Source organism: Chiloscyllium plagiosum, unplaced genomic scaffold, assembly GCF_037043375.1.
Source record: "Chiloscyllium plagiosum isolate Xiang-an unplaced genomic scaffold, Cpla_swu_hap1 HiC_scaffold_22, whole genome shotgun sequence".
NCBI lineage: Eukaryota > Metazoa > Chordata > Chondrichthyes > Orectolobiformes > Hemiscylliidae > Chiloscyllium > Chiloscyllium plagiosum.
In genome coordinates this window covers 50,206,335-50,229,386 of record NW_028270160.1, presented here as the reverse complement: position 1 = coordinate 50,229,386, position 23,052 = coordinate 50,206,335, and the positions used below count along the sequence as shown (strand labels likewise).

The 23,052-nt window shown below is 43.7% G+C and overlaps 1 protein-coding gene across 1 annotated transcript in view; it reads left to right on the top strand.

Moving 5' to 3' along the window:
• The window catches only part of papss2b (3'-phosphoadenosine 5'-phosphosulfate synthase 2b), a 73,863-nt gene extending 71,257 nt beyond the window's left edge, over positions 1-2,606 (top strand). The window contains exon 12 of the mRNA XM_043712392.2: positions 239-2,606. Coding sequence (XP_043568327.1) covers positions 239-380 — 142 coding nt within the window. The 3' untranslated portion in view covers positions 381-2,606. The remainder of the gene's footprint in view (positions 1-238) is intronic.
• Positions 2,607-23,052: the final 20,446 nt, after the last annotated feature.

Genomic DNA, 23,052 nt, shown 5'->3' with positions numbered 1-23,052 from the left:
GAATTCATTTTTGCACAATGGGCGAAAGCAGATCAGCAGCCCATGTCTCACAATGGGAAAAGAGCATCAAGCTGAGTGTAAAATAGGCTAGTAAATCACTATCACCAGTTCACTATCACTGCTTCAGTGTTGCTAGTTCATAATTACAGTTCATTGGGGGTCAGTTAGTTTGACTGCCATATGATGAGAATTTGAAATGCTAAGTTTGCCTAACGTATCTCCTGATTATTTATTTTAGACACCAAAGCTTTGATTTCATCTCTGGCACTCGTATGCGACAGCTTGCTCGTGAGAATAAAAATCCACCAGACGGCTTCATGGCTCCCAAAGCTTGGAGGGTACTGACCGAATACTATTCCTCACTGGAGAAGAATGATTAAAGCATGAAACAGCAGCTTTTACTTGCAGTTTTTCTTCTTTACATTAAATTTCAATTGAATTTGATTTACAGTTATTAATAATTGGTTTCCAAATGGCTGGAGTGTAGGAGGTTGAGAGGTGACCTTACAGAAGTTTATGAAATCATGAGGGATATAGATAAGGTAGGTGTCTTTTTCCTAGGATTGGGGATTTCAAGACTAGGGCATGAGAGGAGAGAGATTTTAAAAAGATACGAGGGGCAGATTTTTTACACCAAGGGTGTGGCATGAACTTCTTGAGGAAGTGGTGAATGTGGGCACAATTGCAACATTTAAAAGACATTTGGATAAGTACATGAATAGGAAAAGTTTGGAGGGATATTGGCCAGGAGCAGGCAGGTGGGACTAGTTTAGTTTGGGATTATGTTCAGCATGGACTGGTTGAACTGAAGGGCCCGTTTCCGTGCTGTATTAATCTATGGCAGGATGAAAACCTAGCTGGGAAAATAGATTATTGTGCGTGGCAATTGTCTAAATGCTATTTATTCTTCACTTATTGCATTAAATAAATGTGAACCTTTTTTGGTGCATTGCTGTAGCCATTAATTTCATATATCAAGTCGCAGTCAAGCATAAATGGGAATAATTTGAGATGTTTTAACATTATACAGGGATCCTGCTCAAAATGGGTGAGTGCAACACTGTTTCCTGGTGGTGGTTTGCACAAAACAGAATTACCTCAAATGTTGACCAACTACTGTGAGACAGGACATTTTTCAGTGCAATCTACGTTTAAAGGGTCAGATTGTTGCCAGGTTCCTTGTAATCTTGTGTCGAATGTGTGAACAGTAAACTTTGTAGCAAGTATACAAGTCATTTTATTCCCTAGCATGCTCTACAAATAACACACTTTTAGCAGAATTTAATCTTCGCCGTCTGAGATTCTTTGAAGTTATTTTATATTTTCATATTTGCTTTACCTAAAGATCCTTTTGCTTGATAAGTATACCTTTTAGAATTCCAAATAAAATGAAAGAAAATCCTTTCCTGAGCATGAATTTTGAGGATTGCGCTATCTCCCCTCCTTCAACTGTAAATAATTCTTTCTCTTAATAACCTTTGCCCTGTAGCCCATTTGATAAATGTTGACTTTGCAATTTACTGCAGGAGAAAGGGGCAGACAAAATAGACAAACCATTGACACAGGTAACAAGACACCTTTAAATCAGAATTTTTCCAATCTGAACTGAATCCCTAATTTAAAAAAAGAGTCCCTCCCCCAACTATTTGGATTTAAATTCTTAACAGGAGACTGGGGCATGCACTTGTCAGCTGTGACTCCATGTAACCTGCTAACAGTGCTGTCTTCTAACGCTGCCACAATAAATAAATGCATTGATTTTTTAAAATTAAAATCATATTTAAAACACTGTGGCATGGGGAAGGAAGTTATTTTTGCTCCCCAGCATACTAAAGCATTACAATATGCACACAATGAATAACATCAGACGTAAACCAAATCAAACTTTCTACCCATCAGAGCATTGACACTTTAGATTCTATCAGCATCAGCTGGAAATTCAGCAATCTTTATGCTACAGACAGATTCATCACTCCTGCTCACTCTCCCAGGGTTTCAGTCAGCTTGATTACACGTCATGCAAATGTAAAACAATTGTGAAACATTTTACTTTGTGACAAGTGAAAACTGGGCATTTCACTGAATTTGCGTGTGTCCTTCTTGGTAAGGTGAGGCAGCAAATCTGTATGGGGGCAAAGTCAAGAAAGAACATGAGAATGGGAGAATAAACTGACTGCTGTTTACATATGATTTCCAGTATCGACAAAATCCATGCTTAGGTTCATTCAGAAATCCGAACCAAATGAAGAAACTTTTCAATTTGAGTTTCACATCAACTGCCATTTAATAAATGATAAGGTACGCTTCCAAAGTTGCTTGATGGATTTAAATTTTACTTTTATTATGATTAATGGCTACAGCAAAACAAATTAATCAGCAGAAGGTATATTTAGTTTCTAGGATGCTGCTTATGCTTTAATCAACTGTATCCATTAGTGCCTTTCCATTAAATGACCAGAAATATATATTTATTTTTAGATATGGAATGGTTTTTACATTGTGCCTTAACAAATGCAAACTTTCTGTGCCTTTCATGTATATCGTATAGCTCAACCTTCATCTTAATATAATCATGTTCTGTTTATATGAATAAAAATTTACCAGCATTATCTGTCTGCTACTTTATCACAATACTCATAACTTGTTGCTAATGTTATTAATTTATTGCCTCACTGTGAGTCTAATAGACATACTTCATCGACATGTGCACAAGCTGCCACCTTCACCCTGAAATATTTGCAGCTTCCTTCTTTTGCCTTTTTATTTCAAGAAGTTATTCGAGTCACTAAACAATTCCACGTGGTTTATATAATACAGATACCTCCTCCTGAGAGTGTGAAATAAAAGCAGAAAATGTTGGAAATATACAAGTCTGTTGGCATCTGAAATGTGTATGTCAAAGCAAGAGCAAACGTAATTGCATTTAGATAGAAAGTTATCCTCAGGATGTCTCAGGCACATTACTGTTGAAATGCAGTGCCTGGAAATGGATGACTGGACCAGTTTTTGATGGTGTTTTAGAATACATCAATGTCTGGCTGTTTTTGTTTTCTCAGTTGTTGAGACAACTGTGTAATTCCATAATATCAGATCTTTTTAAAATCTGGATCCTGAGCATTTAGTGTTTCTTTCTCTGCACCAGAAAAACGATGTTTTAAATTGGTGTTTTACTGGGGATTTTTTAGAGCATTTGGAAAAATTCTTCTGATCATGCATGGGCTCAATTAAGTACAAATTCTAACATCACGTTTGACCACCTTGACTTCCAGCTATCACAGAACCCTGCCCTCACTCACCATAAACAAAATATCAAAAATGAACACAGATGTCATCTGTCTCAGCACATGGAGCAAACTGAAATACTTTATTTTTTAAACTGAATCAAAGCTTCATCTTGTATCATGTTTGCTAAATATTAATAAATAGTTTATTTGCTAATTGACATTTGTGACATGTACATTATTGTATAGCACAGTAGCATCACTGTCTCTTCACTGTCACTGGGCCTTGCCCACTAACACCATTGTGGAGATCCCTGCATCCCAAGGACAGCAGCCATCACTATCTGACGGGTATTAGGGATGGGCAACAATTACTGGCCAAGCCAGCTAAGCCCGTGGCCTGTGAATGAATTTTAAACAGGTTTGGATCTGAGCCTACAGAAACATGTTCTAAAATCAGAAGTACTTCATTTGTGGAGAACATCTTTACATTTCATAATTAATATGACTGCATTCTTACCCTAGTTTTCTTTTTATATTTTATGAGATTTTGTAGGAAATGTTTTTCTCCCTTGTGAGTCAGGAGGCGGTGGAGGATGGTGAGCAGAACTTTTATAGGGTTGAATGACACAATTTATGATGGCAAAAGTGAGGAATGCAGATGCTGGAGATTAGAGACAGGATTATAGTGGTGCTGGAAAAGCATAGCAGTTCAAGCAGCATCTGAGGAGCATTCCTGATGAAGGGCTTTTGCCCGAAATGTTGATTCTTCTGCTCCTTGGATGCTGCCTGACTTGCTGTGCTTTTCCAGGACCACACTCTGGACTCTATAATCTCCAGCATCCACAGTCCTCACTTTCGCAGCTACCTGATGAAGGAGCGGTGCTCTGAAAGCTAGTGCTTCCACCTAAACCTGTTGAACTATAACTTGGTATTGTATGATTTTTTTAACTATGGAGAGGGAGACAGAGTTAAGAGGTGGAATTTCCCCCAAAATTAACAGTGTTGATTTCAGGGAGTTTTGAGTTTGGTGAGGTATTTCATGCTATTCTCCACTGCTCACCTCATGCATCCCCCCCACCCCCGCAAACACACACACACAATGAACAATTCTCATGCGACCTTCCACTCACCAGTGGCAGAAGTGTTCATCCCTGCCAGGAACATTCTGGGATCTTCCAGGTTTCCCCATTGCAGCAGTCATCTTTAAAGCTCAACAGCACCAGGTCAGTCTCCTCCCACCCTTCAGTTATAGCAGGAGGGAGATGAAAACCTTCTAATGGCCCAGCAATGTCATGGGGTGATCTCTGACCTTACCCTGTCAGTTTGAGATTAAAGACTCACAACTATGAACCAGCATCCTATCATTCTGTATTACACCAGTTTCATAATGTCGATAATAAAAACACTTGTTGATATACAGTAACACAGTAATGAATCCACTGAATCATGTCTGGATTGCCAGCTTTGTCACAGTCTGTCGTGATTACTCAGTGCCTTCTATCAGCTATTATCTACTTGACCAGGACTAGACGTTCCTGCTTAGACTCATCCATTTAAAATCAACAAGCCTTTTGTCATGGATAATAACCAGATTTTTCTTTAACATTACAATTGTTTTTAAAAGAGATTCCAAGTGAAGATCTCAGTTTTCCCAAAATGGTAGAAGTAGGATTACTCCTGGTCACTTTGAAGAATGCCTCAATTTCAGAGATTTCAGTTGTGCCTGAGCTATTATAGGCTGTCCCACACTCATATAACTTCGCAATAAGATTATAACAATTAAAAGAGCAGACCACCCAATCCCTGTAAGCCTGCATTCCCATGGCTAGTCCACCTATCCTGCACGTCCCTGAACACTATGGGCAATGTAGTATGCACAGTCTCTCTAACCCGCACGTCTTTGGACTGTGGGAGGAAACCCACACAAATACAGGGACAACGTGCAAACTCCACACAGGCAGTCACCTGAGGGTGGAATCAAACCCAGGTGCCTGGTGCTGGGAGGCAGCAGTGCTGACCGCTGAGCCACTGTGCTGCCCTTCTAAGACAAAACAATTGTGAAGGATCAGTTACTCAAATGGGAATCAAATAATCTGCTTGGGAAATGAAAGAAAGTTGGAAGTCATCACAATACACTGTGTCAGGGGACAAAGCAAATCAGGCGACAGACCTGTTGTTTCCTGATGATGGTTGAAACTTTATTGCTGGAACAGCGCAGCAGGTCAGGCAGCATCCAGGGAACAGGAGATTCGACGTTTCGGGCACAGGCCCTTCTTCAGGAATCCTGAAGAAGGGCCTGTGCCCGAAACGTCGAATCTCCTGTTCCCTGGATGCTGCCTGACCTGCTGTGCTGTTCCAGCAATAAAGTTTCAACTTTGATCTCCAGCATCTGCAGACCTCACTTTCTCCTCGAAGGTTTCCTGATGATGGGCTTATATCCGAAACGTCGATTCTCCCGCTCCTCGGATTCTGCCTGACCTGCTGTGCTTTTCCAGCACCACACTCTGAACAAAGCAAGTCAGATGTTCAGAAGCATTTTAAGATCAATATTGACTATTGATTGCAATTTGATTGAACTTTGTGTGCCGCTCAAGTCATTGTCGTCTAGAAAGAATATCACTGCTAGAGAAAGGAAACAGAAAGAAGCTTCTAGAATGACCAAGGGCATGGAGGGTTTGAATTACAGTGAGTGGTGACCTGAAGTGGGCATGTTCTCACTGGGATAAAAACTTCAAGAAGTCTTTGCTCACTACCTTTAGAGTGATAATAGATAATGATGCAGATCTTCCTCTGAAAAAGCTCCTAAATTTGGAAGGTTACCCGATTGTTACTCAGGAAACATTAGAGATTTGATAACCTGCTCAAACTCCAAGATAACGATGGAACTAAACCCCGTAGTCTCCAAATCACCTGTGACTCCTCCCCAAACTCCAATACCCCCCAGCATGCGCCTGACTGACCTCTATTTACCTCCAATATAAACCAGAACCAGCTATCAGGCAGTCCAACCAAACCCATATTGCCCCCGACCAGACACAACAGAACCCCCCCCCCCCCCACAACCTGTTAAGACCCTGACCCAACATCCGCTGAACCTGACACACCCTAACCCAATAACTCCAATTCACCCCTCTGACCAGATCTGACCCTGCACCCACTAATCTGACCACGCCCTGGCACACTGCTCCCACCCACCACGAACCTGACCCTCTGTATCCCCCACCAATGTCTCCATCAAATTAACCCCTCACCCATCTGCCACCCTACCATCTCATTCATTTATTTCCCATGTTAGCCCTCTCCTACTTTGTTTATCTTCTCTGCCAAACTTGTCAAAGTGCCTTCAGGACTTTCTTACCCCAGAATCAAGTAGTACAGAGTGGTTTGGCCTGCAGCACTGGTTCTGCTCTGCACTGACAGATTGCCAGAACAGTACACACCGCACTTCTCATGAGGCTCTATTCAGAAACCTGAGCACTTCATAGGAAGCTCCATGGTTAAGATCAAAGGAGTAGGCTGGCAACCCATCGGCAATTGTCACTCCATGGAAGATTCCTCTTTGTAACAAACTCACCCTGTATCAATCAGTCAAACAAGATGACCTGGTATAACTATAAAACTGATGTGCCGAAAATAAATTCAACTAAGAAAACAACCATGAGAGATTGGGAACAAAAGGACACTAATTGAAAAAGTGAGTGAAAGAACGTAGACTATGTGAAAAGACCAATGACTGATCTAGAAATTGGTTAGTGCAATAAAGTAACATACTTGCCTGTTGCATCTAAAACATGGATTCAAACCCAGTCCAGAAAGGGATGAGGTATGAAGCTGCCTGTCTCCAGATTGTACAAGCATCTGATAGGAACTTGATCAGTCTCTCCTGGTCCCTTGATGGTCAGCCCATCCCCATTGCACCACAGAGGGTCCATAGTATATATGATAACAGGGAGGTCCTTGTGGTGCAGTGGTAGTGTCCCTACCTCTGAGCCAGAAAGCCTGGGTTCAAGTCTCATTTGCACTAGAGATGTGTCATACACATCTGACCAGCTCGAATTATAAAAACTATAAGATGGCAGAAATGAGAAACATAAATGTCACAGATATCGTTCTCTTCAATGAATGTGCATCACTCGCCAGAACAGGAGGAATATTATTCCAGCTTCATTTTTGAAATTTTAAAGAATTCACAAGAAAATCATTCCAGCATTAGGTCACAACCTGTCACAGGCCATTGTTGAGATAGTAACCACACTCCTCCTGTGTAGGAGTTAAGTCTAGCCAGTAAGTAGTTGTGTCTCACAGATAAGGCTCTCCTCCTGTTCTGTCAGAGTTAGCGGATTCCAAGTCGAGCTAAGACTGGCACTATTGTCCTTTGGAACAATCCACTAAAGGCAGGAGAATGGATAAAATTCTGTATTTGATGGGGAGGTCCTGCAGAACATGCACAAACAAACATCAGACAAGAACAGGACTGGGTCCAACTGTGATGTTCCACATTTGAACAAAATGTCAAGACTCACACATGAAGATTGGGAATGAACAAGGCGGTCAAAATATGTAGCTTATCTGGCAATTATTATTATTACTATTATTTCCCAAAATAATAGAATTAAATAGAATATTCCTGTCATCCACAGGACACACTATTCCTCAGTCCTTACTAATCCTGAGAAAACAAGAGTAAAAATATTGGGATGAATCTTACGATTTTGTGGCGAACTCCAATTTGCATTGAGTTTTTGGAAGGACTTCTGTCACAAGGCCTACTGAATTTTCTTACCAAAGTCATCTTATTAACTCACTACCCCACCTCTACGGCACCCGTCCCATCCAATTCCAGTCCCATCTTACTGTTTCCAGAACAGCTCCCATTCAGCAGATATCCCGAAACTTATTGACATCCCTTGTGCTTATGACATCTTTGAAGCCCATTTTGTTTCCAGACAAGCACTGTTAGCCCAGAGATGCCCCTTACAGTTCCCAATGTGGCAGACAAGGGGAAATTGAGGGCAGGGCCTTGGAGATCCTGCTGAAAACCATCCTTCTCTCCTCAGGGACTAGAAGTGGAGGCCATGCCACCAGACCATGCCACCGAGATCTGAGGCTGCAACACAGGGTGAACCAGTCTCAGCTGCCTGCAAGTACCCATAGGTCAATGACCTTCTTCACTTTGCCAATATTATTGCCACCATCGTCTCTCTGGTACGTCACACTATCTCGGCTGTACACACTTCCTACCAAGATGTGTGCTCTACCAGTCTCACTATTGCCTGCAATGTCTTCCCCACTCACTCTCACCCACCCCAGCCCCTGATGCCACTAACCCTGCTCTGCCTTCTCACTCACTGGGACACCTCCCCACCTGCACCAACAGTAATAGCTGTACCACCCACTTTCATCTTCCGGGATATCTTCCTCTGTCTCATTGCAGGAAGAAAACAGCCCACGTTTATGCAGAAAGAGTCAAGCGAAATGGTGGGCTGTGAGGTATTCAGTTTCTGACCCCCTGATGTGTAGAGGATCCTGTCTCCAACTAGATCAAGTGGCTGACTGACTGTTTCAAATGATCTAGACTGGTATCAGAGACTAGGAGATAGTGAGGACTGCAGATGCTGGAGATCAGAGTCAAGAGTGTGATGCTGCAAAAGCACAGCAGGTCAGGCAGTATCCGAGGCGCAGGAAAATCGACCGTTCCGGCTTTAGCCATTCCTGATGAAGGGCTTATGCCTGAAACATTGATTCTCCTGCTCCTCGGATGCTGCCTGAATGCTGTGCTTTTCCAGCACCACACTCGTGACCCTTGGTCAGAGATTGCTTTTGATGTACTGAACCATGACCATGTGAGTGAGTGGTATCTTGACTGGAGCTTTCTGACTTTGTACAGCAAGACGAGACAGGAGTAACATTGGCCTGGTAGCTCTGGCTGAGCTGTGATTGGGAGAGCTGTCTCACAGCATAGTCAAGCATTCTCATGGAATGGTACCTTTCAGATAAAGTCCCAGACACCACCATCTCCAACCCTTGGTATGTCCTGTCCCATTGCATGACCAAACCAGCAGAGGTGGCAGTATAGTGGTATACAGCCAGGAACAAATTGTCTTTACTCTCCTCAGTATTGACTTCAGACTCAATGAAGTCTCATGGCTTGAGTTCCATCACAGCCACTCAGCTCCTGACCTCATCACAACATTGGTCCAAACACAGGCAAAAGAGCTGAACTCCGGAGATGATTTCATAGAATCCCTACAGTGTGGAAACCGGCCATTTGGCCCAACAAATTCACACTGACCCTCCAAACAGTAACCCACCCAGACCTATTCCCCTACCCTATTCCTTTACCTGTCCCTTGACTAATCCACCTAACCCACACATCCCTGACCGTTATGGGCTATTTAGCATAGCCAATTCACCTAAGCTGCAATCTTTGAATTGTGGAACGAAACCGGAGCACCTGAAGGAAACCCAGGTGGAGAGAATATACAAACTCCTCACCTGAGGCTGGGATCAAACCTGAGTCCCTGGCGCTGTGAGGCAGCTATGCTAATCACTGAGCCACCATGCCACCTTAACTAAGAGTGGTTGTTCTTGATGTCAAGGTTGCATTTGACCGAGAGGTGTTGAAGAGCCCTCGCAAAGTTGGAGTCAGTGGGAATTGGGGGAAATATGTTTACTGGAGTTGCACCTAGTACCAAGAAGAAGATGGTTGAGGCTGTTGAAGGTCGGTCTTCTCAGCTCCAGAACATCCCTGCAGGAGTTCCTCAGAGGAGTGTCTTTGGCCCAGCCATCTTTCACTGTTTCATCAATGACCTTACCACCATCATAAGGTCAGAGGTGGGGATGCTCACCAATGGTTAAACAACATTCCAAGTTATTCACAAGTCCTCAGAATATGAAGCAGTGCATGTCCAAATTCAATAAGGCCTGAGCTGAGAAGTGAAAAATGCTGGTGCCGTACAAGTGCCTGGAGCTGACCATCTCCAACAAGACAATCTAAGCTTCTTGACATTCAATGGTGTTACCATTGTGGAATTCCCCACTATTACCACCAAGCAGAAACTCACTGAGTTGCCTACCCAGTCCAATGGACTGCAGTGGTTCAAGAGAACAGCTCACCACCACCTTCTCAAGGGCAACTAAGCACTAAATATGTTGGTCCAGCCAGTGACACTCACATCCCCAGAAAGAGTTTTTCAAGAACTGATTCCAGCATTTTCCATTGACTGATTTTCAGTTAACTTGCCAATAGCTTCCCGCTCTCGGTTTCCCTTCTTTCTTGAATGGAGATCTTACATTTGCAGCTTTCCAGTCACTGGGACCTTTGCAGAATCCAGTGAAGTTTGGAAGGTTACAATTCATGAATCCACTGGCTTTCCAGGCACTTCTTTCCATACCTTTAGGATGCAGAGTATCAGGTCTTGGAACTTTTTATTTCAGACGAGTGTGGGAGAGCCTCCATCTTGAGGCAGGGCTTCTCAATATTTCAAATAACATTTTAAACCTCTAAATAAAAATTAAACTCAGCAGCACGGCCCCACAAGGGAGCGCAAACAGGACTAGCGCTTCCACTCGCAGGGTGGTGGGAGTGGGGGAACCTCTCTAATTGGCTTCTCACCATAAACCCTAACTGGCTTTTAAATGCCATTAATTGATTACTAATCACTTTCTACCCTCACCCACCTCACCTCAGTGAAATATCCCAATCCCACGAAAGACTGAAAGTAGATTCTTAGTTTTTTCTGTTTGGTAAGTACATTATAGAATCAAGATGGGAAGAATGCTTGCGGATACAAAGCAGACATAATCGAATAGGAAGACAGAACAGGCCTGGGGGCCTGATAACCTATTTTTACATTTCTGTATTAAATTCAAAGTTTGTTGGGCTGGGGACAGTAACCATGAACAACTGGAATATATCCACTGCACAAAGGTGACACCTAGTGGAATTTAAGGAGTCACCTATCTCCATTGTTGATCTCATTGCAGGTCTTTTCTTTGATCACAAAGCGGTGGTTTTGTTTAATGTATGTGAACATCATAGTTCACTCGCCTCTCCATTGCACCTATTAGTTTCGAAATGATACTAATGGAATGGCAGGGCCAAGAATTTCTGCTAAGTTGCTCACAGGACTCAAGGCACAGCTGATGGTGTCTATTCATTTCAGCAAAGCTGTTGTCTTCAGCAGGAAGGTCAAGATTAAAGTGGTGCTGGAAATGCACAGCAGGTCAGGCAGCATCCGAGGAGGAGGAAAATCAATGTTTCAGGCAGGAGCCCTTCATTAGGAATGAGGCTGGAAGCCTCAGGGAGTGGAGAGATAAATGGGAGGGGGTGGGGCTGGGGAGAAGGTAGTTGGGAGTGCAATAGGTAAATAGACGAAGGGGCAAAGTGATAGGTCGGAGAGGAGGGTGGAGCGGATAGGTGGGAAGGAAGATTGACAGATGAGACAGGCCATGAGGATGGTGCTGAGTTGAAAGTTTGGAACTGGGATAAGGTGGGGGGAGGGAAAATGAGGAAACTGGTGAAGTCCACATTGATGCCCTGGTGTTGAAGTGTTCCGAGGTGGAAGATGAGGCGTTCTTCCTCCAGGCGTGGGGTGGTGAGGGAGTGGGGTTTGCCTTCAGCAGGAAGGTGTCTATCTTCGTCGAAGTGAGGTGCCCTGCAAAATAACTGACCAGGTTTTAAAGAGTGATGTCCATGATGGTTGTCTTTATTAACAGGGCATTAACAGTGGAGTGAAATGGGAAGGCTGACAAGGATGACCCAAGGATTTCATTTTAAATTAATCTGAAAGGAAGGATTATGAGGTAGTTTCTGCAAGGGTGCTCAAAACTGCTCTTTAGATTTTACTTACCATGTTCCACATATGCAAGGCTACATTAGGCAGCAAACAATAAAAATTTACATCAACTATTTTAATCATCATTTTCAATCACTGTAAAAGTTCATGTTCCAGCATTAAACCACCCTCAGTTTCCAGTGTTGCTGGATCGAAAAGGAATTTTTAGAGGAGTTTATATTAGGGGATCACAGAGACAATTCCAAGTTGTGTTCAAGCACAAACTCACACATTGTCATGCCAACAACAGTGAAAGTCTTGATGCTGATTAAGATTAAGATAGATCCTTAATCAGTCAGGGAATCCAGGATTATGGGGGTGGGGTGGGGGGGGGGGTGGAATGGGAAAGTGGACATCTAGTCTCCCTGCTATCAGAAGTTTGTTGTGAAACTTGAAAGGGTTCAGAAAAGGTTCACAAGGATGTTGCCAGGGTTGGAGGATCTGAGCTGTAGGGAGAGGCGGAATAGGCTGGGCCCGTTTTCTGTGGAGCATCGGAGGCTGAGGGGTGAACTTATAGAGGTTTATAAAATCATGAGGGGCATGGATAGGGTAAATAGGCAAGGTCTTTTCCCTGGGGGGGGGAATCCAAATCAAGAGGGTATAGGTTTAGGGTGAGAGGGGAAAGATGTAGAAGGGACCTAAGGGGCAACATTTTCATGCAGAGGGTGGTGCGTGTGTGGAATGAGCTGCCAGAGGAAGTGGTGGAGGCTGGTACAATTACAGCATTTGAAATGCATTTGGATGGGTATATGAATAGGAAGGGTTTAGAGGGATATGGGCTAAGTGCTGGCAAATGGGACTAGATTTATTTAGGATATCTGGTCGGGATGCTTTGGACCAAAGGATCTGTTTCTGTGCTGTGCAGCTTTATAACTCTATGACATGAGCAATGTGGTCAGATCAGCCACGATCCTATTGAATGGCAGAACAGACTTGATGGGCCGAATGGCCGACTCCAGTTCCTACTTCACATGGTCTAAGCACTCGAGCTTATAAAGTTGTGGAAGAGATAGCCCAATAGTTGTCTTACAGGTGTCTTCAAAATTTATCAACAGTCAATTAGCAAAGGAAAGAGTTAGAGCAATGAAGGCTTGCACCAAAGCAGGATATAAAAATTAACCAGGAAATCCTTAGAATCAAATGTGGACAAAATTATATCCTGCCTTGTGGACCATTATCAGACCTCTTGTGAGACAAGTTCTTGAAAAGTTAGGAACGAACAAATGAGCCATCATGTTGGTGCCTCTTCAATTGGAGGCCACTGGAAGATAGAACTGAATCGGATTATTGATTTCAAACCAGCTGAACTTTTCTGATATATACATCATTCAGATCCGTCAAATGTCAAGATTAAGGAGCGTTCATTGGATTTTGGGAGTACAGGAGGTTAAGATTTCACATCAAAAATCCGATTCTTCATTCCTCAGTCCTTAGCTTTTCATCTCATTCTAGTTCTTTTATATAATTTCATCGTAGAAATTATAGGAGTTTTTCTTTTTGCTTGGGATATTTAATTCTGTGACCTTAAAATCAGAAAATGGAGTGATAGAAGGTCCCAGAAGTTGTAGACGTACAGCTCTCCTGATCTCACACGTAAACTGTTCAAAGGGTAATTGCCGCTTCACCCTGAGCCATGGTATGGACATATTTGTCAGTCATGGTTTGTCATGATTTCCATTCTCAAGGATCGGGTGAGGAAGCCTACCTCAGGCAGAAACAGAAACCAAACCCACACTGTGGTATTATCCTCAACCTCACTCTAATATTCCAACCAACTGAGCTAACCAGCCCCAGTACTCAGACACCAAAAGTTAACATGCACAGGTTTAGATCACAGCTGTCAGTGTAGATGGTGAACTGATGTAGAATTGAAAGGTTCTTTGAGTAGCTGGCAATTTTACAGATTTCATCTCTTGGACCTCTCTGAAAGTTAACCACACAGCTCAGGTCTTCCTCTATCAGGACATTTTGGGCACTTGGGTGTATCTGATAGATGCGACTGGGATCCCACAGCAATCCTGATGTTCTGGCTGCGTTCAAACTCCCACCTGAAATCTGGAACTCTGTGAAAATGCCCCCAACTCTGAATTGAAAACTTCAAAAGGTCTGATTCACTTACCTGAATTGTTAACCAGGAGAAGTTAGAGAAATTAAAAGCTGCTCTAATTCCTGGCCAACCATATAATTAGTAGCACCCCCAAACCGCATCGCCCCACCAATCCAGCACTGAAACCCGATGTCCCACTCACACCTAAACATTTTCTCAACCCATACAGTACATCCCCCTCTCACCAATCCCCTCTCTGACCCGACTGTTCCTGCACCTACACCAGGCACCCAAATCCTACACTAGCTGTCAGTACTCCATCCGCATTGGACACCTTACCCCTTCACCCACCTGCCACCATACTCTCACAATTGCTTTCTCATCACCCTAAACTCTCACCCACCCATCTGCCACCGTTACCCAACTGTCACCCACACCCTTGCCCATCTGCCCCCTACACTCTCACCGATTGGCAGCACTACCTGTAACCCACATGCCAGCCGAGGCCCTCATCCATCTCCCATTGCTAACTCCTCATTCACTGAGTATATGCACTTCCAAAGTGTGAGGTGATTCACTTTGGTAAGAGTAATAAAAAGATGGGGTACTGGGCTAACGGTCGGATACTTGGTAGTGTGGATGAGCAGAGGGATCTTGGTGTCCATGTACACAAATCTTTGAAAGTTGCCACCCAGGTAAATAGTGCGGTGAAGAAGGCATATGGCGTACTAGCTTTTATTGGTAGAGGAATTGACTTCCGGAGTACTGAGGTCATGTTGCAGTTGTATAAGACTCTGGTGCGGCCGCATCTGGAGTATTGTGTGCAGTTTTGGTCGCCATACTATAGGAAGGATGTGGAGGCACTGGAACGGGTGCAGAGGAGGTTTACCAGGATGTTGCCTGGTATGGTAGAAAGATCGTATGAGGAAAGGCTGAGGCACTTGGGGTTGTTTTCATTGGAGAAAAGAAGGTTTAGGGGTGACTTGATAGAGGTGTACAAGATGATTAGGGGTTCAGATAGGGTCGACAGTGAGAATCTTTTTCCACGTATGGAGTCAGCTATTACAAGGGGGCATAGCTTTAAATTAAGGGGGGGTAGGTATAGGACAGATGTTAGGGGTAGGTTCTTTACTCAGCGAATCGTGAGTTCATGGAATGCCCTGCCAGTAGCAGTGGTGGACTCTCCCTCATTATGGGCATTTAAGCGGGCATTGGATAGGCATATGGAGGATAGTGGGCTAGTGTAGGTTAGGTGGGCTTGGATCGGCGCAACATCGAGGGCCGAAGGGCCTGTACTGCGCTGTATTCTTCTATGTTCTATGTTCTATGTTCTATGTTCTCTTCTCTCAGCAGCTGTCAGTGAATCCTTGTGACCTTTAACCTGCATTTACTTACTGGAATATGGTAGCTAGTGCAATATGAATAAGGCTAGGCCTCTGTAAAGATTGCCTCTGATGTTGCCCATGCTGAACTGCATCAGTTGGGATGGATCCTGCATCAGATGTTGGGCCTGAAGAATTTTGTGAAGATAAAGGGACAGGCTTTGGTCTGATCTGAGTTGAAAATAGGGATACGAAGCCAGATCAGATAATCTAGGTCCAGAGGATGACCAGACCAACCAGTTTAGTTATTCCATAAGAACAATATCCTATAAATACTAGCAACATTATGAATTACAAGAATATTGACAGCTACCTGATAAAAGAGTGGCACTCCAAACGCTAGTGCTTCCAAATAAACCACGCGGTATTTTGTGATTTTTAATTTTGTCCAGCCCAGTCCAAAACCAACACCTCCACATCAAGAATATTGACTTTAATCTATCCAATGGAGTGACTTTTCCCTTGTCAGCTGTTGAAAAAGTCTAACCTTAATTTAATTTTGGCAATTTCTATCAATCTCAGACATCAATCTGATCTCAATTTAACATTTGCAATCAGTGAATTCAGTGACTATTGCTCTCCTTTAAGACACTCCTGCCTTGAATAAAACTTTTGGCCATAGCCCGTCATGTGGCTGGGATTCATGTTTTGCTTGCTAATGTGCTCATGCAGTGCTTGGGGCAATTTATTATGTTAAAGGCAAAGTATAAAGACAATTTATTGTGGTTGCAGTTAATGCTGAATTAAAATGACATGACCAGACTGCCTTTGTCTCCTTTGTTATTTATTTTACCAACTGATCTGATCTAACAATTATTTTAATATACAATGTTTAACTGTTGCCAACTGTAATTGTAAAGCCTTTCACACACATTGTAAACTGCGGTTATTCCCAGGCTCCAAGTTAATTGAAAGGTCCTTCTATCTCTTTCAAACCTGCATACATAGGAGAATAGAAAAATCTATATAAAGACAGACATTTCTGTCTACATTCACCAAGATAAAGTTGACTCCTGATGGGATAGGTAACAGATGCATGTCAAAAACATTGCTTCATATGTGCTAGACTTTACCAGTGTCAGACACTTGAACTAGTCTGACAAACTCATCAGCAAATGTTAATAGTCTTAGGGGTTCTTTTAACCTTTGAACATTAATCTCTGTGTATTCCATTTTCCAACAAAGTTTTATTACTGCATCACCTGCCAGCTTATTTCAAATTCCCCTCCTTTTTGTTTTGATGGCATTAGTTTATTTAAAAAATGAATTTTCTCCCTTTATTCTGGTAATTTCTGCTTGTAATGTTCAATGACATGGAAGTCAAAATGCTTTACCCCAGTTAATGAAGATGAATTTCATGTTGATAATAATCACTCTTAATGTATTTCTGGCCTATTAAAAAATAAACCATGCTGTTGGAAATTACTTTATTATACCAGCATTGGTATAATGCTAGATTTGTTCATGAATTTAGCTCTATAGCTCTATAGGTCTGATACTAATATTCAGCCAATAATCTGAAGTGTACTTGTGATGCTATTTTCATATTACTGAAAAGGATGTACATTTGTATGAATATAATTTCAGGAATTAAAAGGCATCCTAGGTTCTGCTTTTTCAAATGAACAACTTAAACAAATTTAGTTTAAACAACCCCCTAAGTGCAACGGGAACAAAATCAAAATCCCAGAAGAAGTTTACTGCATCTGAATAAAGACATCACTTAACATAGAGAGAATGCAACCGATGTGGTGCCCACCGATGACAGAAGGTCTGAGGAGTATCAGTAGACACCACATGCTTGGCCAAGATGTAAGCATGAAATCAATGCAGTCTGTCAGACACAAAGACCCCTTCCTCATCCAAGGCAGTCACATTTAGTCTAGCGATGGAAAGGGATAGGTACACGCCACAGGGCAAGAGTTATCGATGGGGCAAGGGCAATTATAATGCGATTAGGCAAGACTTAAGTTGCATAGAATGGGATAGCAAAATGCAGGGGATGGGGTCAATTGAAATGTGGAGCTGGTTTAAGGAACAGATATTGCGTGTATCTGTTGATAGGTATGTCCCTGTCAGGCAGGGAGGATGTGATAGGGTAAGGGAACCATGGTTTACAACAGAAATTGCATCTCTTGTTACGAAGAAGAAGGAGGCTTATGTGTTGATGAGACATGATGGTACAGATGAGGTGATGGAGAGTTACAGATCAGCTAGGAAGGATTTAAAGAGAGAGTTCAGAAGAGCATAGAGAAGACATAAGCAGTCTTTAGCAAATAGAATAAAGGAGAACCCTAAAGCTTTCTATAGGTATGTGAGGAATAAAAGGATGATTAGGGTAGGAATAGGGCCAGTCAAAGACAGAAGTGAGAAGGTGTGTGTGAACCTGTAGAGATCGGAGGGGTGCTAAACAAATATTTCTCATTGGTTTTCACTCAGGAAAAGGAAAACATTGGAGTGGGGAAAAATGAGATACAAGATATTAGACTAGAAAAGATCGAGGTTAGTTACGAAGAGGGGTTATCAATTCTAGAAGGAGTGAAACTAGACAAATCCCCTGGGCCGGATGGGATTTATCTGAGGATTTGCTGGGAAGCTAGGGAGCCTTTGGCTTTGATTTTTGAGTCTCCATTGTCTGCAGGTTTAGTACCAGAGGACTGGAGGATTACAAATGTTATGCCCTTGTTCAAGAAGGGCAGCAGAGATGACCCAGGTAATTATAGACCAGTGAGCCTTACTTCTGTTGTAGGAAAAGTTTTGGAAAGGATTATAAGAGATAGGATTTATAATCATCTAGCAAGCAACAATTTGATTTCAGATAGTCAACATGGCTTCATCAAGCAGGTCGTGTCTCACAAACCTCATTGAGGCTTTTGAGAAGGTGACCAAGCTTGTAGATGAGGGTAGGGCAGTTGACGTGGTGTACATGGACTTCAATAAAACCTTTGATAAGGTTCCACATGGTAGGCTGTTGGAGAAAATGCAGACTGGGATTGAGGGTGGTTTAGCAGTTTAGATTAGAAACTGGCTTTGTGAAAGAAGGCAGCAAGTGGTGGTTGGTGGAAAATATTCAGCCTGGAGTCCGATTACTAGGATCTGTTTTGGGACCACTGCTATTTGTCATTTTTATAAATGACTTAGACACAGGTATAGGTGGATGGATTAGTAAGTTTGCAGATGAAACTAAAGTCGGTGAAGTAGTGGACAGTGTAGAAGAATGTTGCAGGGGGACTTGGATAAACTGCAGAATTGGGCTGAGAGGTGGCAAATGGAGTTCAATGCAGCTAAATGTGAGGTGATTCACTTTGGGAAGAATAACAGGAAGGCAGAATACTGGGTCAATGGAAAGATTCTTGGTGGTGTGGATGTGCAAAGGGATCTTGGAGTCTATGTACATAGCTCCCTGAAAGTTGCCACCCAGGTTGATAGTGCTGTTAAGAAGGTATACAGTGTGTTATTATTTATTGGTATAGGGATTGACTACTAGAGGCATAACTACAAATTGAGGGGTGATAGATGTTAGAGGCAGGTTCTTTCCTCAGAGAGTGGTAAGGGCATAGAATGCCCTGCCTGCCAATGTAGTTAACTCAACCACATGAGGGAGATTTAAACAATCCTTGGATAAGCACATGGATGATGATGAGATAGTGTAGGGAATGAGCTTAGATAAGTTCACAGGTCGGCCCAACATCGAGGGCTAAAGAGCCTGTTCTGCGCTATGTTGTTCGATATTCTATGTTCTATTCTGCTGCCTGGGCCTGTTAGTAGCCAACTTGGCCAAGCCCAAGAACAGACACAAAAGGAGGTCTTCTGATCTGCCCCTCTCCATACCCATCTAGAAAGACAAGAGCAGCAGACGTATGGGGAAACTGTCACTTGAACATTCCCTCGAGGACCCTCACCATCCTGACTTGGAACTATACCATGGTTCCTTCACTGTCGCTGGGAATCCCTGCATAACAGCATTGTAGATCTACCTTTAACAAATGGACGCAGTAGTTGTTCATTACCACAGGAAGTAGCTGATGTAAAAACTGAATGCATTCAAGAGGCGGCTAGATATAACGGAGTGAATGGGATCAAAGGTTCTGGGGAGAAAGGAGGCTTAGGCTATTGAGTTGGACGATCATCCATGATCATGACGAATGGCAGAGCAGGGGCAAAGAGCTGAGTGGCCTCCTCTTTCCCCTATCTTCTATACTTCTATGTTTCAAGAAGGCAGCTCTTCTCAAGGGCAGCTAGTGATGGGAAATAAATATTGGTCCAGCCAGTAAAGTCCACATCCCTTGAATTAATTTTAAAAATTTACCAATGTTAGTGTCATTGAATGCCAAGAGGCAAAAGTAAGATTTTCTTTTGTTGGAGGTGATCATTGCCTGCCAATTGTGTGGCATGAATGTTATTTGCCATTTGATAGCCCAAACCTTTATATGTAGGATTCCTCCAAATCTTGCTATGTAGGATTCCTTCAGTATCTAAGGAGGTGATTGGTGATTGGTGATTGGTGCTGAACATTGTACAATCAACGGCGAACATCCCCACCTTACAACAGAAGGAAGCTCATTGATGAAGCAGCTAAAGATGGTTGGGCCGAGGTCACTCCCCCTGAGGAGCTCTGACAGAGATGGCCTCAAGCTGAGGTGACTGACATCCAACAAGCAAAATAATATTCACTGCATTGGTCTGACTCCAACGTGTGGAGAATTCTTTTGGCGATTTCCCTGATTGATTGTGCAGCCTTGCTCTTGGTTGCCACTGTTGGAATCTTCCGGCATTAAACGCCATCCAAAGCCCAGCTGCCCACCGCTTCAGTCACTGCTCACCAAGAATTGCCACCCACCACTGTACTGCTCAACCATTACTAGATGGCCCAGCTCACCATCCACTCCATGGGCAAAGACCCAGAGCCCAGAGCTGTGGGGTACTGGAGAGGAGGGAAGTCCTTTTTTTTGTAGATGTTTGCCACAGCAGGACATCGTCAGCCTGGAACTATCCTTTAATGAAGCAGAATGCCAAACAGTGTAGCAAGATGGTTAATGAGATTTGGCACTCAGGAAATAGATTGGCACCATCTTCCATCGCATGGCCAGCACTCACTCTAAACCTCCCAGTGCAATCACATCACACCAACTCTCAGAGACTACAATCCTCAGTATTGCATGCATTATATCCACCTTGGATAGCAGTGGTGGACTAGGCAGTGTGTGGGCTCCTCTGGCCCATTCACTCTGTCCGCTTTTTATTTTGCCTTTTTTTATTTTTTTTCTCTTCTTTTCTTCTTTTATTATTTTTTGGGGTGGGGGCTGTAAGACAGGATGATGGTGTCTTCGTTGGGGTCCTGAGCTTGGCAGCAGCCGGTAAGCCCGGAGCAGGAGCTGGAGGACAGTGGGAAGGCAGCTAGTGAGCCTGGAAAAGGGACTCTGGAATCGCGATGGAGGAGGGGTAAGCATGGGGACCCCATATTGGTTGCTACATCAGTGGAGGTCACTGGGAGCTTTGGCATTGAGGTGATTTCAGTCTGGTATCCAGTGGCCTGGGAATGCTTTGGGGGTCTTTTAGCAATGTCTCCTTTCCCGGGACCAGCATTGAGATTGGTCCTGTCAGGTCTTGTGGTCCGGTATTCCAGAGGCCCAGTATTCCAGAGGCCCGGTATTCCAGAGGCCCAGGATTTCAGATGCCCGGTATTCCAGAAGCCTAGTATTCCACAGAGCTGGTATTCCAGACGCCCGGTATTCCAGAGGCCTAGTATTCCAGAGGCCTGGTATTCCTGAGGACAAGTATCTCACAAGCCCAGTATTCCACAGGCCCAGTATTCTAGAGGCCCAGTATTCTAGAGGCCCAGTATTCCACAGGCCCAGTATTCCACAGTCCCAGTATTCCACAGGCCGAGTATTCTACAGGCCTAGTATTCTAGAGGCCCAGTATTCCACAGGCACAGTATTCCACAGACCCAGTATTCTAGAGGCCCAGTATTCTACAGGCCCAGTATTCTACAGGCCCAGTATTCTAGAGGCACAGTATTCCACAGGCACAGTATTCCACAGGCCCAGTATTCTACAGGCCCAGTATTCTAGAGGCCCAGTATTCCACAGGCCCAGTATTCTAGAGGCCCAGTATTCCACAGGCCCAGTATTCCACAGGCCCAGTATTCTAGAGGCCCAGTATTCCACAGGTCGAGTATTCCACAGGCCTAGTATTCTAGAGGCCCAGTATTCTAGAGGTCCATATTTCACAGGCCCAGTAATCTAGAGGCCCAGTATTTCACAGTCCCAGTATTCTAGAGGCCCAGTATTCCAGAGGCCCAGCGAGGCTTGCAGCAGCACTGTCAAACTCAAGGGCCTGGAATTGAACTAAGATGGACTATGTCTTAAACCTGTTAAATATTTTTTCTTAATTACTCCTTCTGTTGTTAATACAGGCATCATGGTATGGCGACTTAAACACTTTTCACTATATATTTAAAAATACACGTGACAATAAATGACTACTCTACTTCTATCCTCCCAAGCGAGTCACCATCCCTGCCCTCTGTGTTTCCTACTCACTCTCTGGAGACACCTCACTATCTCTCCTGTTCCTACATCACCTCTAACTGCTCTTCCAATCAAACTCAATCCCTCTCTGCTACATTGGCCCATGACCCCTGGGAGATGCAGGATTGGCCTGGTGTCGGGTTGCTACCAGGGGATGGGCAGTGGTGGCTCCACACCCTTTACAGGATTAACGATGAAAGATATAGTCACATGAGGACAGGGTTGCCGAGGTGACAAATGAGTGACCTCAGTCACCAAGCAACCAGCAAGCTTCAACCTGCAGTGCGGTACTGGTCTCCCCCTTGCCACCAACCTGAACCCATTCTCAATCTGCACAACTTGCTCCTTCCTAGGTATTTGGTTCTCTCTTTTTCTTGTATGCAGGCACCTAGTAAATCTCCACCAAGAAAAGACCCGTGCCAGAGGTGCTCAGCTCCACTGTTTCCTCTGAGCAAGAAGACGCTGAGCCCTCAGAGGGTGCCCTTTAAAGCTTTGTGTGTGCAACAGCCTCCCCCATTTAGTGTGTACATTCAGGATGTATCTCAGCAGCTGGTCAGGCTAACACTGCCCCAGATCTCTGACACTCAGCAAGGCACCTGCTCAGCCCATGGTGTCAGAGCAAAATGCCTAGTCAGGCATAGGGACAACAGGCAGGGTGGTCAGAGGCAGACAGTAAACTGGGTGGGAGGGTGGAGGAGACCACCCAATGTTATCTGTACTGCGCTGATTCTGGCTCATCTGTGTTTGGTTATATCCATGGAGAGGTTGGCGCTCACCATGGAGAGAAAGTGAGGTCTGCAGATGCTGGAGATCAGAGATGGAAATGTGTTGCTGGAAAAGCGCAGCAGGTCAGGCAGCATCTAGGGAACAGGAGAATCAACGTTTCAGGCATTAGCCCTTCCTGAAGAAGGGCTAATGCCCGAAACGTCGATTCTCCTGTTCCCTAGATGCTGCCTGACCTGCTGCGCTTTTCCAGCTCACCATGGAGATCCAGGCCCAACACCCTGCCAGATACACACGAGGAATTGT